Source organism: Canis lupus, chromosome 30, assembly GCF_048164855.1.
Source record: "Canis lupus baileyi chromosome 30, mCanLup2.hap1, whole genome shotgun sequence".
Classification (NCBI taxonomy): domain Eukaryota; kingdom Metazoa; phylum Chordata; class Mammalia; order Carnivora; family Canidae; genus Canis; species Canis lupus.
Genome location: NC_132867.1, coordinates 15,640,731 through 15,658,304, shown reverse-complemented (window position 1 = coordinate 15,658,304; position 17,574 = coordinate 15,640,731). Strand labels below are relative to the sequence as shown.

At 35.8% G+C, this 17,574-nt stretch overlaps 1 protein-coding gene and 1 long non-coding RNA gene across 7 annotated transcripts in view; one reads left to right on the top strand and one right to left on the bottom strand.

Moving 5' to 3' along the window:
- SAMSN1 (SAM domain, SH3 domain and nuclear localization signals 1) overlaps positions 1–17,574 on the top strand; it is a 137,772-nt gene that overhangs the window by 1,484 nt on the left and 118,714 nt on the right. For both annotated transcript variants that reach the window (XM_072806562.1, XM_072806561.1), the window contains exon 2: positions 5,009–5,140. In XM_072806562.1, the coding sequence (XP_072662663.1) occupies positions 5,009–5,140 (132 nt within the window). The remainder of the gene's footprint in view (positions 1–5,008; positions 5,141–17,574) is intronic.
- The window catches only part of LOC140621476 (uncharacterized), a 160,800-nt gene that overhangs the window by 72,229 nt on the left and 70,997 nt on the right, over positions 1–17,574 (bottom strand). The gene's annotated exons all lie outside the window — the stretch shown is intronic.

Here is a 17,574-nt window from a genome sequence, read left to right as displayed (position 1 = left end):
TGTAATGTAGGAAAAGGAGCATGTACTGAAAAAGGCTTCCTTCAAAGCCATGCCTCACGGACTCAATCTGACTGCAACTCTTTTCCATGTTTTATTTTATTTTTAAGACTTTATTTATGTATTTGATAGAGGGAGAGGGAACGCAAGCAGAGAACGGGACGTGGGGCTTGATCCCAGGGCCCCTGGGATCATGACCTGAGCCCAAAGGCAGATGCTTAACCAACTGAGCCACCCAGGCGCCCCTCTTTCCCATGTTTTAAAGCTGTCCTTAAAAATTTGCTTGTTTGGAAACATATTTGATTAGATTGAACCATCATAAAGACTGAAATATTTTGTTCAAGCATTCCAAAGTTTGTTGAAATCAATTGCTTTAAGAATAAAATGTCCACAAGGTACTTGGAAAAAAATCAAAACTATTTTAGGTGCTTTTTATTTCTTCCTGTGGGGTAAATAAATAAAATTGTTTAGCGTATGGGCTCTCAACCAGGGTGTTGCAACACCCTACTGTGCTGTTATGAGCTGTGAAAAAGGGGTGGGGTTACAGATTTTGCCAGGAATTTGTGCATAATTCAAAACATATTTTATCTGTGCCTGTAGGAATGTGAACATATGGGACATGCATTTAAAATAAAGAGATGAAAAATCATTGATTTAGTGGAAAGAACCATTTCAGAATTAAAAAGTAGAGATATATATTTATATATTTATCTTTAATTCTGTAGGAAAGAGATGGTTTTAAATATTAAGCATCACATAAAGTTTACCACTAAAGAAAGCCAGAGAAAGAGTTAAACATTCTCTTATTGAAGTGTAGGGGGAAATTGTAAATCTTTTAGTAAATGGGATTTTTAAGAGAAATATAAAGCAAACTTAATGAACTACCCATTGTGAACCAAGGATACTATAAATAATCCATTAAAGGTGATTGCTATTATTTGGGATCTATAAACTTGAAATGGGGTCTATCTTTCAAAAGGGAGGCAGGAATATCCTTTTATGTATGCCACTCTGACTCTAGAATGTTTCTTACAGTTTTACATTGTGATAAGCCTTTTAGAAGACTTGCTCATTAGAAGCAGGGTGATTTTCTTGTTGAGCTCATCATATGGTTATTGAGTTTAACAGGACTTTGTAACCCAGTAAGGTTACAAATCAATTATCCGTGCACCATTTCTTCAGTGATTTGCAAGGCTGCCTCTATTTTATTTGGACTCGATTCTATCCCATCGCTTTATCTCTACCCCTTTCCTTATACCTGATCTTTAATATATACCTATTAGGGTAATTCTAACGCTAAGTAGACACCTTATTCAGCAAAATACCCTTTCCTTGTCCCTTTTTAAAATTTGGACTTTTTAAAGTTTTTATGCTTCTAGGTAAATTTCAAATTATATGAAATCTTTGATGGGATTTTGGTTAAAATAGACTTAGTCTCACATCAGCTTTAGGGGAAATTGACTTAATTATGGAGTTGAGTCCTCCCCTCCACAAACACGTGTAGCTTTTCATTGATCCTGATTTTCTTTTATTGAAGATTAAGATATTTTATAATTTGCTCTTTAAAATTCGTGCATATCTTTTACTAAATTTGTTGCTAAGGGCCTAAGAATTTTGGTTCCTGTTATGATTACTTTTTCCTAATCTGTTTCTGCTGGTTTATAGATACATTTATGGACTTCCTGATATTGATACTGCAAGTATATAATTTTGCTGAATTGTAAAAATTCTGGTAGTCTATGTTTTTTTTTCTTAGATTTCCATACAGATAATCTGTAAATTTTCCTCTTCTTTAGTAATTGTATCATTTTCAACTTTTCTTTCACTTCTGTCACATTGACAAGAATGCTATACCAGCAGGCATCCTAGACTTGTTTCTCACATTCATGTAGTTATTCCTAATTGAGTCATCCCGAGGCTTTTGATAAATAATCCCAATGAGGTCAAGGAACTCCTGTCTCTTCCCCATTCACTAGATTTTATCACAGATGAATAATAAATTTTTTGAGTGCCTTAAAACATTTATTGAAATAATAAGTTTTCTGTTTAATATTTTAAAAAGACATCCAAATGTTGAAACATCCTTATATTCTCGTATTAAATACGGATTGACCATGGTATATTTTTATGCAGACTACTAAATTTAATTAAATTTAAATGTGTACATCACATTTAGAATTTCTTAAAACTATTTTACAAGTGAAATTGGTCTATAGTTTTCTTAAATTGACAAGAAAATTCTGTCATTTTATTTTTCTAGAATTCTTATTAATCTTACGTGGCAACATCTTAATATACCCTCCACACTTTACCTGAATGTTCTATGTGTTTTCTATTTACCCTTGTATGCTCCACCATGGATAGACTCTGCAGTATTTTCTAATTTTTTTCAAAGGTCTAGAGTTAATCCTAATTTTTTAGTTTTTAAATATAAATTTCTTTGATTATATTACTCATTTCAGGATACTGTAATTGTTTATTTTTTGTTGCTCTCTGATATTCTTGTTTCATTTCTGCCAGTTTGGTTTCATCATAGATTATTTATAAATGGATATTACTTTTTTCATTTTACTCTGTGAAGATCACATTCTTTCTTAAAAATTTCTCCATCATTTTGATTTTAATTTTATCTGGAATGAAATGGTTTTATTTTCAGATTGTCAATTCAGCTAGTGCTATTTCTCAGCATTTAATCCCTTCATGTGTTTTGGTTAATGTTGGATGATAAAACTCTTTCTCTTTTCTCTGTTTCTCTGTCGCTCCCTCTCCCTAGTCCTCCGTTCCCCTCAACCTACACCTTCCTCCCTCTCTTTTTCTTTCCTCTCTGCCCTGTTCACCTTTCTACATCTAGTTGTGAGGCAAGACCTCAAGTCCCTCTGAGGCTCTGGTTCAGAACCAAGAATTACATTGCTGGTCCAGGGATCTTATCCTGAGGTGATAGTTGGTGTATGGCTGATCCAGTCACTGAACCAGTTGGCTGCTTGCTTGTTTCAGATCCCATCTTGCTGGCTGTGTTGATAAATTTCACTTTTCTGGCCTACACCTTCCTAGAAGCAAGGGCCCCGGCAGCTATTGGAAGGAGCTTTTTTTCAACCTCCTTTCTAACTATGAGTGCTGCTAGATTTTAGCATGAAGTTCCTTTATGTGGATGATATCCCCTACACTTCACCCCACAAAGCCCTAGTCAATACTACCTGTTTGTGGATGGACACTGAAGAGGTCCAAAGTTTTATATTCACTCACCACTTTGTGTTTCAGTTAGATTTTGTGTCCCTACATGATTAGGTATTTTAGAGCATATATGATTTAAGTCTTTTTAATTTTCTCAACAATTTGCCATGTGTTTTGAGCAGAGGTTGTTTACAACACAAAACTACAGAACATTTTAGTTTAATGTTCTAAAGGTAGATGATGTGGGGTGCCTGGGTGGCTCAGTGGTTGAACATCTGTTTTTGGTTCAAGTTTTTGGTTCAAGTTGTGAGGTCCGGGTATCAAGTCCCACATTGGACTCCCCACAGGGAGCCTGCTTCTCCCTCTGCCTATGTCTCTGCTTCTCTCTCTGTGTGTCTCATGAATAAATAAATAAAATCTTTAAAAATAAATAAAGGTAGATGATGCAAATGCAACTCAATCTTAGTTTATGTTGTAATAAAATTCATTTTTAAAGATGAGAACATTTTCAATGCAACACTATAGTTCTACTCATTGTTTCACATAAGAAAACTCTTTCATAATTCAACAGACCTTTATATTAATGACACCACTCTTGGCGTTACTCATAACTATAGAAATTTCCCATATACTAAGTGTATGCCTCTCTCCCTTTATACTGTATCTAGATGACATCACAACTATATCAATTTTGTCTCACAAGGTGAAAATGTAACTAGTTAATTCAGTTAGTAAGTTTGCTTCTCAAATACAAAGAAAACTTATTATGTGGTTCACAGTTGTTTTATTTATATATATTTATTTATTTAAGATTTTATTTATTTATTCATGAGAGACACACAGAGGAAGGCAGAGACATAGGCAGAGGTAGAAGCAGACTCCCTGTGGGGAGCCTGATATGGGACTTGATCCAGGACCCCAGGATCATGACCTGAGCCAAAGGAAGAAGCTCAACCACTGAGCCACCCAAGTGCCCCTGGTTTACAATGATTTTAAATGCAAAATCGTACATTTTAAAATTTACTCTTCTGTAAAAGAATGAAAACAAATACATAATATTATTTATTAATATAAATAACATAAATATTAATATCTTTATTGTACTTGTGAAATACTTTTTTTGCTGTTTCAGAGCACACCCTGTAAATTGATTTTATCCTGGCAGTTACTCTGTAACATGAACAAAACTGCTGCTTTACCATTGAAGAAGCTAAAGTACACATTGTGTTTCTTCTACAAGGACACAGGACTAATTAGAGGGATATGTGTATCTAACACCTGTGACCTGACACCCACCGCAGTTTATTGCTGTGCACATTGGCATCTATTTAGTTGTACCTTGAAGTTGATGTCTTCATCACCCTTTTTGAAAAACTGCCTCATTTTGCACAATTGTTCCCCAACAGTTGAGTTTTGTTTAAATTCCTGGCTCTGTAGAGAGTGCTGAGAATGCCTTTCTTTGCTGCCTTGTTCACTGTTGAAAACTGGCATACCATTAACTCTTCATCTCTATGCCCAGGACAATTTAGATGGGGTACTTTGTAAAAGGGGGTAGATAGGTTAGAAGACTTTTTAAGGAGAGGTGCCTGGATGGCTCTGTATTATAGGTGACCAACTCTTGATTTTGGCTCAGGTCATGATCTCTAGGTCTTGAGATGGAGGCCTGAGTCATACCTCATGCTCAGAGATGAGCCTGCTTGAAATTCTCTCCCTCTGCTCCTCCCTCTGCTCATGTGCTCTCTCTCTCTCTAAAATAAATAAATAAATCTTTTTTAAAAAGCACTTTTCAATGAAAATATCATTTTATTATTTCTTGCCTCATAAATCTCTTTTATTACAGGAAGGCTCTATGGACAGCTTATATGAGCCAGTCCCAGAGCAACAAACTAACCAAGAAAGCACCTCTGTCGGGATTGGTTCTCTTATCTCACCTATTGGAGAGAGTGGAAAAGCACACAACAATCTCTTCATGGTGAGTGAAGCCTTGAGTTGAGCGGATTGCTTCTCTATTATATATTTAGAATCACTTGTCTCATGATACCTGGTTTTTTTTTTAAGATTTTATTTATTAGTGAGAGAGAGAGAGAGGGAGAGAGAGAGAGAGAGAGAGAGAGAGAGAGAGACAGGCAGAGGGAGAAGCAGGCTCCATGGAGGGAGCCCGATGTGGGACTTGATCCCGGGTCTCCAGATCAAGCCCTGGGCTGAAGGCGGCACTTAACCACTGAGCCACCCGGGCTGCCCATGATACCTGTTAATATGGCAAAAATCACTATTCTCAGAAAGCTCTTCATTTACTTTTAGCTTCTGAGCTTTTTATTGTTGTCTCTTTCATGACTTTAGCTTATTAATATGAACTACCATTTATAGAGTATGTATTAGGTGATTACATAAGTTAACCCAGTTAATCCTCAAAGCAAACTTAGGACAGAGAAATAACTACATTATTTTTTGAGATTAGGAAACTGAAGGAGAGAAAGCAAAATAACTTGCTACAGGCTATAAACCATGAAGTGTTAAAGCTGTCAATTAAAGATATATGAGTCTGCCTCAGTAGTGCATTGGTAAACCAGGTCTTTGGGATGGATGGAGGGAACCCTAGATTTGTTCCATTTGCTGATTGCCATGGTGTAAATGCTCCTCCCTTGGTCATTTTAAGCTACCAGTGGTTTAATAACAGGCTTACAATACCTGAATATTTATTTGTTCATTATCTTCAGTGCCAACTGCAATACACCCCTGGTGACTTTAAAATCTGTGCTAACCACTTTACTAAGCTGCTCCTAAAATTTAAGGACACACACTGTGAACTTACAAAACATGAATATTACTAGAATGCAAATGCAGATAGTTTTTTTGAATTATCTTTATAATTACTAGAGGCAGAGAGTTCTCGGTGCTCTGCAAAATTGGCCCTGTCCCTGTTTAACAGTGCTGGCTGTTCTCATAGTTGATTGTGCTGTATTTAAATTAATCCCATCCTGGGACGCCTGGGTGGCTCAGCGGTTAAGTGCATCTGCCTTTGGCTTAGGGCATGATCCTGGAGTCCCGCGATCGAGTCCCACATCGGGCTGCCTGCATGGAGCCTGCTTCTCCCTCTGCTTTTCTGTGTGTGTGTGTGTCTCATGAATAAATAAATAAAAGCTTAAAAAAATAAAAATGATAATAAATTAATCCCATCCTAACAAACTTATTTTCCTTATATTGTGGCTTAGTGCAATACAAAACATCCTGTCTGCTACAAATAAAGAACTTCCCTATGCTTAGAGATTTAGATGCCATCTTCTACCCTTACAATTATACTTTTCCCCAATAACAACACAAAGATTACTATCCGCTTCCTTTTTTGTAAGGCACTGTATTAGGTAATGTTATATATGGCATTATTTGTGTTGATCCTCACAATAACTTTAGAAATGTTTAGAAATGTTGAGAAAGGTTACATAACTTCCCCTGTTAAAAAGAAGATGACCCAGGACTCAAATCCAGAAAAGTACCTTCAAGTTTTATATCTGCCTTCATACCTACCAATTTTATTCCTTGGGGACATTCTTTGAAAACAACTTTTTTATATAGCTTATGGATGTAAGCAATGTAGCATTTGTTAGCAAACAAGTTCAATAATAAGTCTCAGTCGGTAAAAAATAATCCAAAAACATTTTATTGTAGTGGAAACTCTTCCCTCAATCTATACCTTTTCAATATCCATGAAGATGTTGATCTTGACAGATATGCATAAGAGGAAGCAGGAATACATTTTACATAGTAATCTGAGAGAGTAAGACTTATGTGGAGACTCTCAATTAACATTGCAAAATATTTGTAAGCATTTTTACTCTATAATTAAAAAGAAAAAATGAATAGGCTGAAGAGCCTGAAGATATTTTCTTAAAAGTATTAGTTTAATAAATATGCATGAAAAATAAACAAGTTCATGGCCAAGCAGTCTACTAGAATTTTTATCAAACTTCCTTACATTCCAAAGTGGATGAGAATAATGAAAACATGATTGAAATTTCTATAACTCTCTCTCCACATATATATATATACAATATATATACATGTATATGTGTACATGGATATCATGTATATAGATATATATGTCTCCATATTTAATTTTAAAATCCGTGCATATATACAACATAAATTTGAAAGGCAACCAGTTCAAGCACTGATTCTACTATTAATTGTTAAATTGTACTAGTCCTTTCAAATTACCACTGACATTTTATTCCTAATAATAATGATTTCATAGCTTGGTTAAAACAAAATCAGTCTTTTAATAAAATGACATTTAGTGGTTTAGAACTTTCCCTCTGAACCTCTGAAGAATGGATTATTTTTTCCTCCTAGTATTCTCACTGTCTCCCCCTCCTCCCTAATTCAAGAAAAAAAAAGTTTTGGACTAGTCTTGGCAATATCAGAAACAGTTATTATTTTTGGATTCATTTTCTAGAAATACTACAAAAACATTCCTAAGGTTCATGGAGTTATATCTCAAGCTTCCAGTCCTCAACCCAAATGTATCTGCAACCTTCTGGAAGAGGAAAGTTGCTCTCATACTGACTTTTTAGAACCAATTAGATAGTATATCTAGTTGTTACAATAGAAAATAATAGCCCCTACTAAAAATAATATCATTTGTCACATGAGTTGAAAAGAAAAATAAGGGGCACCTAGTTAGCTCAGTCAGTTAAGCTTCCAACTCTTGATGTCAGCTCAGGTCATGATCTCAGTAATTAGATATCAAATCTTGCATTGGGCTCTGCATTAGTGTGAAGCCTGCTTGAGGTTCTCTCTCTCCCTCTGCTCCTCCTGACCTTACTCTCTCCCTTTCAAAAAGAAAAGAAAAGAAAAGAAAAGAAAGAAAGGAAGGAAGGAGGGAAGGAAGGAAGGAAGGAAGGAAGGAAGGAAGGAAGGAAGGAAGGAAGGAAGGAAGAGAAAGGAATAAAAAGAAAAGAAAAACAAGACAAATTCCGGGCTTCTTGGCTTCCCTTAAACAAGTTGTATTTACTCATATTTATTAGGAGTTTTGTGATGTAGAAAATACTGTTTCAAGCAATATGTGGAGTTATATAGATGAATATAAGATAATCCAGACTCCCAGAGGAGATGATCTACTGTAGATCATCTTCACATTAAAGGGCTGAATAGGTATTAAAGGGAAAATAGTTTATTTGGAGATTTTTAAATTAAAAAAAATTAATTGAAGTACAGTTTAGAAGTACTATTAGTTTCAGGTGTACAACATAGTGATTTGACAATATATGCATTATGATATGCTCACCATGATAAGTATAGTTACTATCTATCACCACACAAAGTTACTACAATATTATTGACTATATTCCCTATGTTCTACTTTTCATCTTTGCAACTTATTTTATAACTGGAAATGTATACCTCTTAATCCTCTTCACCTATTTTGTCTATCCTCTACCCCCTTCCCCTTTGGGAACCACTAGTTTATTCTTAATGTTTATGAGTCTCTCTTTTTGATGTCATTTGTTTGTTTTTTAGATTCCACATATAAGTAAAATCATATGGTATTTTGTTTTTCTGACTTATTTCACTTAGCATAATACCTTCTAGGTGCATTATTGTTGTCACAAATGGCAAGATTTTGTTCTTTTTAGGACTGAGTAATATTCCATTGTGTGTATGTACCACATCCTCTTTATCCATTTACCTATTGATGGTCACTTAGTTATTTGCATATCCTGTCTATTATAAACAATGCTACAATAAACATAGGTATGCATGTATCTTTTTGAATTAGTGTTTTCATCCTCTTTGGGTAAATACACCCAGAAGGGGAATTAATTAGATCTCATGGTATTTGTATTTTTAGTTTTGGGGGGAACCTATATACTGTTCTCCACAGTGGCTGTAACAATTTACATTCCTAATAGTGCATGAGGGATCTCTTTTCTCCACATCCTTGCCAACAATTGTTATTTCTTGTCCTTTTGAAACTACCCATTCTGACTGGTATGAGATGATATCTTATTGTGGTTTTGACTTGAATTTCACTGATGATTAATGATGTTGAACATCTTTTCATGTGTCTGTTGGCCATCTGCATGTCTTCTTTGGAAAAACGTCTATTTAGTAGCTTGGGATTTTAAATGAGGAACATCTGAAACATCCAGCTTCCATTTTAATTGCAGTTCCAGGAGGGGTTGGTAATGGATATCTGGTCCAAAGATAAATAAATTTAAAATACAAGACTTTATTAAGTTTCATGAAGAAGAATAATAAGTGATCCACTTGTAAAAAAAGAGTGCTTTGGAGAGCTACTACCAAAAATAAAAAAATGGGTAAAGATTTTATGTAATAAATAACCATACAACTAAGTAAATATGCTGAAACTGTACTAATATACTAGCTTAACTAAGGATTGACTACTTTGTTATTATATTAGTTAAAATGTAGGTCATTATGGCTTGATTCTGTACCACTTTTAGTACTTCTTTATTATGTCTGAAGCTAATAAAATATCTTGATTTAGAAATAGAGTGAGAACATAAAATGCTTGTATCTCTGCCAACTGGGGGTTAACTGGTTCAGTCCTGAATTATCTGGTTTGCCATCTGTATTGACTGAAGTAAGCAAATGATTGTCAATTTTTGCTTCCATTTTGTAACTCATAAATTCGTAAGAAATTTGAGCTTTCTCAAAAATGAGCTTTAATGTGGGGTAGGGGCAATGTCCCTATTATTTATACTCATTCAATAAATACTTCAATTTATACTTCAATTGAATTTATTAATAAATTCAATGTACAAATACTCATTCAATAAATACTTGTAAGCTAAATGAATAGATTGGTGAAGTTCCATTAATCAAGCTAAAGAAAGCCTCAATAATGGAGTATGTAGCATGTAGTGTCAAAAAGCATGAGCTTTGGAGTTGGATAAATAACAGTTCTCATTCTGACTCTGCCACTTCTCTATAGAATGAGAACAATCCTCTCTATGGGGTTGGCTGAGTTCTGTTGCAGGAAGACAGTATCTTCTTGATCCTCCTCCTCTCCACATGCAGGAATGATTTAGCACAGAAGTTAAAGAACCATGAGAAGGGTTCATATGCCACACTAGAGCTGAGATTGCAAACCACAGCCTGAGGGGGCCTGTATTTTATGGCCCATGAGCTAAGAGCAGCTTTTGCATTTGAAAAGATTTGTTTAAAAACAAAAGCAAAAATAAGACTGCTCTATAGAAATTGTCTGTGGCCCAGAGCCTATTATACTTCTATCTGGCTTTCCTTAGAAAAAGCTTACTGACCCCTGGAGCTGTGTGGTTACAAACACAGGTGGCAATTGAATGCCTGTAAAGGAGCTATTCCAAGTAAGGATGGCAGTAGGGGTAAAATAGAAGCTGTATTTTAAATACTTCCTATGAAAAAATATAAAACAGCTTACTAACAATTTTTACATTAATTGCTTGTTGAAATAATATTTTAGATACATTAGGTTAAAGGGAATTTCACTCATCTGTTAACCTGGCTACTAGTTTGTGGCCTCTGGGTCACATCTCACCTTTCAAATGTCACACGGATGCTTATATTGTGCCAGACTTAAATTATATCTGTTCTCTGGGCTTTAGGAAGCTTGTAGAATGTGGTTTTTAGCCTTTTTGCCTCTGATAGATGAAGGCACACCAGAAGGAAGGTGGGGAGATGTTAAGTGTTAATCTATTATGTCCACTATCCTTCCTTCTGAATCTTTTCATACGTATTATAATTGGCATTACCATGCTCAAAAAACAAAAACAAATGCAAAAAAAACAAAAAACAAAAGCAGTGCCCTTTCACCTCTGGAACTCCTCTGCAATGGACAGAGAGGAAGGCTAGCTTTCTGAAGGTGGCTCTCTTTTGTCTCTGTAGAAAATAATTTGTATCATCCCTACCCCAGGTTTACAGTATTATTGTAACATTTAAAGTGAGTTACAACTCTTCTGTAATATTTGGGTCTTATAAAGTGGTGATAAATTAAGACTTTTTAATTTTTCCAATTAATATGGAGAAGAATGATCCAAAAAAGAAAAACTATCTAATACTATTACATTAAAAACTAAATCACAGGGGTGCCTGGATGGCTTAGTCAGTTAAGCATCTGACTCTTGATTTTGGCTCATGAATGATCTCAGAGTTGTGAGATCAGGCCCATAGTGGAGTCAGATTAAGATTCTCTCTCCCTCTCCCTCTCCCTCTGCCTCTCCTGATCTCCCACCTCCCCCCCCCACAGCTCATGTGCACACATGCTCTCTTTTTTTCAAATAAATAAAAAAAATCTTAAAAAGAAAGAGTTGCTGTAAAAAGACTTTGCTACAACTTTTGACAGTTGTTCTCAACAGCAGTGGGACTTCAGGAACACCTGAAGACACATATATCTAGACTCTACTCTGGACTTACAATATCAGTAAGAAGGGATTAGAGTAGCCCCTTCCAATAGAAATATAATGCAATCCACAGATACAGTTTTAGATTTTCTAGTAGTCACAATAAAAAACTTGAAAAAGAAACAATGTAATTAATATAAAATGTTAATAAGACATTTTACACTCTTGTTTTTAAGCTAAGACTTTTGTCATATGTATTTTATACATCTTAAGTCCGATGCTGAAGTGTCAATGGTTGAAGTGAAATCTAGTCCTAGTGAAATCATAAAGATTGTGTGTTTTGTCCCCAGCTTCAGTTTCTAAATTCAAATTAAATTAAGTTAAATTAAAATGTAGTTCCTCGGTCAAACCAACCATTCATCAATTGCTCAATAGCCCCATGAGGCTAGTAATGGCTCTGTGTTGGACAGTGCAGGATGAGAGGCTTGGAACTGCTGGTGGTATTGAGGCATTAAATAACCAGATAATATCATATCCTACTTCACTTAAGGAAGTATAGATAATAAAGTGTAAAAATACTTGATGGTAAACATTTAATTATATACTTTTAGAAGGAGATGAGACAATAGGGAACAGGTGTGTTACCCAATGAGGAAGCTGAGATTAGTGACTTGTATGGAGAGACAGATGGAATCAAGACTGGAGTTCTGGCTTCCCAAATACTAATCTTGTCCTTTGGCCCCTCTGCCAGAAGTGTGCATATGTGTGTGTGTGTGTGTGTGTGTGTGTGTGTGGTATGAATGTGTATATATGCAAGGGTTAGAGAAGGCAGGAGATGGGCAAGTGGCAAAGTGCTTTTGGGAGATAAGAAGTGAAGAGGAGCAGAAGATAGAAGGATAAAGAATCTGACCTTATAATATATATGCTAAATATAATCTGATGATATACAGAACAAAGCAGAAAGAACCTGAGATGGGTAATGTAGTTAATAGACTCGAGTTTTACTCCTGCTCTCCAGGTGGCTGAGAAATATGTGTCCTTGAGAATGTTATTGAACTTCTCTGACCCTAAATTTCCTAAGCAATAGAATGTGGCTAAAAATGTCTGCCTCTTAGTTTGTAGTGAGGATCAAATGCTATAACACACGTTAAGCACCTGGCATAATGCATGTTAATGTTCATTTCCCTTCCTTCTGCAACCCATCACACCAGGGCAGAGTGATCCTTTAATTTAATACCCTTGATTAAATGACTTTAAGTCAAACTCTCACTTGAGCTCAGATGTCGTTTTAAAATAACTGCTCAAAAATAATTTGTAATCAACACTTCTTACCTAAAAGCATTGATTTTTACTGGGCTGGACAAGAAGAAGCAACAGGATTTATTGTTGATGTGCATTAGAACACCCAAGATTTTAATCTCCACAAATTGCCTCAAATCATGAACACTCAGGTTGAGTGCAATGTTTGACAATTTAGACCTAGATTTCTCATCATGTGTATAGACAGCAATGAGTAAGAAAATCTATCACGGTGGCTCTTGTTTGCCTAATACTTATTTCAGGGTTGTTTTGTTTTTGTTTTTGTTTTTTAGGGGGTCCATTTTAACTTAGATATTATTAAAATGCAAGATTAATTTTTTCTGTACTCACTCATCAACATACTATACTGGTAAAAAGCACTGTAGAAATCAATTAAATTGTTTCCAGCCACCAGATGTTAATGAGAAAGTAATATAGCAGATTCAAAAATAGCTTTAAAGACAAACAATACAATACATGTCTAACAGTTGGTTAGAGCTCAGCGCTAATGAGGCCAAGGTCAGGGGTTTAATCCCCATATGGCCAGTTATTTTTACTGTGTTCCATAGCCACTGGCAGCATCCATGACCCCAGCTTACTGTCTTGGCTATGTGTGCCATTGATCATAAAGGAATCTGGATTGGGGGATGAGGAGGCACCAGCACAAAACCATTACCACTATGGGAAGAGCAACTCAAGGGAAGAGCAATCTTGCTGACCAATAGTTCATCTGCCCGTGAAGATTTTCCTTCACTATAATCAGTCTTCAGGCCACCAGTGCAATTCTCAACCTTCAACGTGTGATAATTCAGGGGTCAATGGTAAGAGCATTATGAAAGGAACTGAGTTCCTGCCTTGGCTTTGTTCCTGAATACTGTTGAATAAGTCCTTATACTATCTGAATCTCAGTTTCCACCTCTATAAGATAATAGGATTAGACTAGATGATCTCTAAGGTCCCTTCCTGTTCTAAAATGTTTCCTTGAATACATTTTAAATTATTTTGGAAGTGGAGGAGTGCCTGGGTGTCTCAGTTAGTTAAACATCTGCCTTAGGCTCAGGTCATGATCCCAGGGTCCTGGGATGCAGCCTGAGTCAGGCTCCCTGATCAGCGGGGGAGTCTGCTTCTCTCTCTGCACCATGCAACCCCCAACTCCCACTTGTTCTCATGGTATCTCTCAAATAAATAAAATCTTTTAAAATTTTTGAAAATAATCTCTTCTGGAAGGGGAGTGTTGTTTAACATAAAACACTATTACTTTCCTTTTGGAACTGTCGAAGGCAGACTTCTAAGATGTCCTCTAATGAACCTGGCTATATTAGTCAGTGTTCTCTAGAGAAACAGAACTTAATAGGTTGTTGATATATAAAGAGAGAAATGAAGGAAGTGGCTCATGTGATTATGTAGGCTGGCAAGTCAGAAATTTTCAGAGCAGGCTGGCAGGCTGGAGACCAAGGATAGAGTTGATGTTATAACTAGGGTCAAGAAGAAGTCTAGAAGCAGAATTACTTCTTCCCTATGGGAGACTACAGTCTTTTTGTCTTAAGATCTTCAACTGATTGGATGAGACCCATTTATATTATGGAGGGTAGTGTGCTAAAATCTATTGATTTAAATGTTGATCTCATCTAAAAAATACTTTCCTAGTGGCCTCTAGGCTGGTGTTTAACCAAATATCTGGGTATTGTGGTCTAGCCAAGTTGATACAAAATTAATCGTCCTATCTGCCTTTTGATATTTAAGTCCTTATGTAATCCCCACCCCTCTGTGTGATTTGATTCCTACAGAATTTGGCAAAGGTAACAAGAAGTCACTTCCATGATTAGGTTACAAAAGACCCTGACTTCTGTCTTGCTAACAGACTGGGTCCATAACCTTCTTGGCTTGAACATTATCATGAAGCAAGATCCATCTAGAAAGGCCCAAGTGGTAAGGAACCTAGAGCCAGTCAGCCTACAGCCAGCAAGAAAATGAGGCTTTCATTTCAATAGCCCTCAAAAAATTGGATGCTGCCAATAATCACTAAGTGACCCTAGAAGAGGATCTTTCCCCAGCTAAGCTTTGGATAAGACCTCAGTTCTTTGGTCCAACAACTTGACTGCAACCCTGTGAGAGACCATGAAACAAAGGACCCATCTAAGTCATGCCCATATTCATGACCCACAGGAACTATGAGATATTAAGTGCTTATTGTTTTAAGCCATTACATTTTGGAGTAATTTATTACAGGACAATATTTTATTTATTTATTTATTTATTTATTCATTCATTCACTTACTTACTTAAGATAGAGAGAGCAAGAGTGGAAGGGAGGGGCAGAGGGAGAGGTAGCCCAATGTGGGGCTCAATCCTAGAACCCTGAGATCATGACCTGAGCAGAAGGCAAATGCTTAACCAACTGAGCCACCCAGGCATCCTCACAGCAATATTTAACTAATATAGGAACCAAAATTAATTTGATAAGTAACTAATCAGAATTATTTGTAGATAATCAAATCAGTGTTAGCTAATTCAAGCAGAAAGGAATGTATTACAGGTTAAAGAGAGCTCAGAATTATTGGGACATTGAAGATAAATACATAGCTGAGCTTGCAGGAATTACTCTGAGAAGCACACTACAAAACTTGCCACCCAGGAGAGCTGCTGCTTCTGTCAGATTACAGGAAGTAGCCAAATCAAGAAGACACTATCACTGTGATAAGCTCTACACTGTCTCTGCTGAGATTTGTCACATTAAAAATGGATGCCCATGACTTGTATTTTGCCCCTATTAGTCAATTTTGTCTTGTGCCTTAGGTTGATAGATGTAGTGGACAGGACCAAAACCCCACATCTTATTCTCATAACAAGAGAAGTTTCTTTCTTTCTTTTTTCCTTCATTCCTTCCTTCTTTCTCCCCTTCCTGCTTCCTTCTCTCCTCTCTTTCTTCTCTCCTCTTGCCTTCTCTTTCTCCCTTCTTCCTCTTCTTCCTCTTCTGCTGCACATTGATTTTAGGTTTAGTGAATGAAAAATGTCATCTACAGCAAGAAATACATATGCCCAAAATATCTAGAGAGGAACATAAATAGCTACATAATTAAATACTATATTGTAAGCACCAAGCCCTACTTGTATAAGAATTCTCAGAAGGAATTTCAAAAGAAAAAATAATATAGTTGCCAGTAGCACAAGATTGGGGGATCAGATAAGCCTTATAAAATTTCAAAGCCTCCTAGTTCATTAAAATCTTCAAGCCTGATTTCTTCTGTAAAATGAAGAAACTGTTACTCTTATTCATCATTTGAGAGTAAAAGGCAACAATATAATTACATTATTAGCACAGTGGTTGGCACAAAATAAATGATCAATAATAGGTGTTATCTCTAAGAACATAACTGTGGTTTGTGGCTTAACGGTGCCAGTTCCACAGAGATGAGATTTAAGATTTAAAGGAAGAACTAGAGTTAAAAGTGGTGAAAGGAGGTGGTTAAGACATTATCATTGCACACTGTTCTAGCATCTTTCACAAAAGTGCTTAAAAAGCACTTAGAGCCAAGTGTCTTATAAATGGATAAATGGACACATTGAAACGTGACATGTCATTAGAATAGGTGAGTAATGGAGAAATCAAGGTAGGTGACTCTCAGGTTGGTATTCTAACCACTCAACTGCATTTCTTACTTGCCTCCAAACTATTAAAATTGGGAGTTTTTTGTTCTGTCTCCATATTAGCATTAGCATTGACAGAGCTATTAATAACATAGACACTAAAGGAAGAAAATGAGATTAACAATGGCATCCCATCAGCTAGGTCTTCATCAAACTATGAACAAGAGGAGTCAGTGTCAAAACAGTGTATGTAATCCTTTTCTTGATTTCTGGATTGTAAAATGACTCCTAACAAGCTGACATATAAAACATAGATTACCTTCATTAAAAAGACTGTACTTTTTTTTTTTTATTTTTTTACCCATTATGTCCATACATACAGTTATTCCTCTGCCACCAATTCATGTGTGAACACTTTCTGGTGGTTTTAATTAGTATCCTCTCATAAACAGAGACTTATGTTAAAATAAAATGAAATCAATAGATTAAGGTTAATTATGCCTTCTTCTCTTTTTTATTTCCTAAGCTTATGATACAATTACTAATTGAATCTAATGAAAGCCATGGTTATCTCTTTAATCATGTTTTAAAGAAAAAGCTGTAAAGCAAAAAAGCCCATTCTCACTTTAATTTTCTCTTAAAAGCTTTTGTCATCCCTGCTGATTCTGGATTGAAATATTGTAGATTAGGAACCATGGCTTTGGAAGAGATTTTAAAGTTCGCATTCACCAGCCTTATTCTGTGGATGCAGAGACTGAAGTTCTGCGAGAGTTTTTGGATCTTGCCCAATGTAGGAGCAGACCTGGGGAAGCAAGCCAGGTTCTGGATGCCAGTTCAATGTTTTCTCATTGTAAGGATGGAATTTCATATTTTTACCCATCACATTTCCTAACAGACTTCTCACAAGTTTGTTTGGCTTGCTCTTGTTCCATTTGTGGCTTGAGAACTAAGTAAGATAATGATATAAGTGGCAGCAAACAGGTGACTTAATAAACGTTATTCCCCTTTCTAAAACCTGTGTAAATATAACTTCATAAATCACGACACATTTGAAGATACTTAAGAAAAGCTCTCTTTTTTAAGAAATCTGGAATGGAATCTTTTTGTAAAGGAAGAATCTTTTATAATGCAAATAACCATCCCCTAGGAAACTTGTTTTGTCATCCTGGATATTTATAGT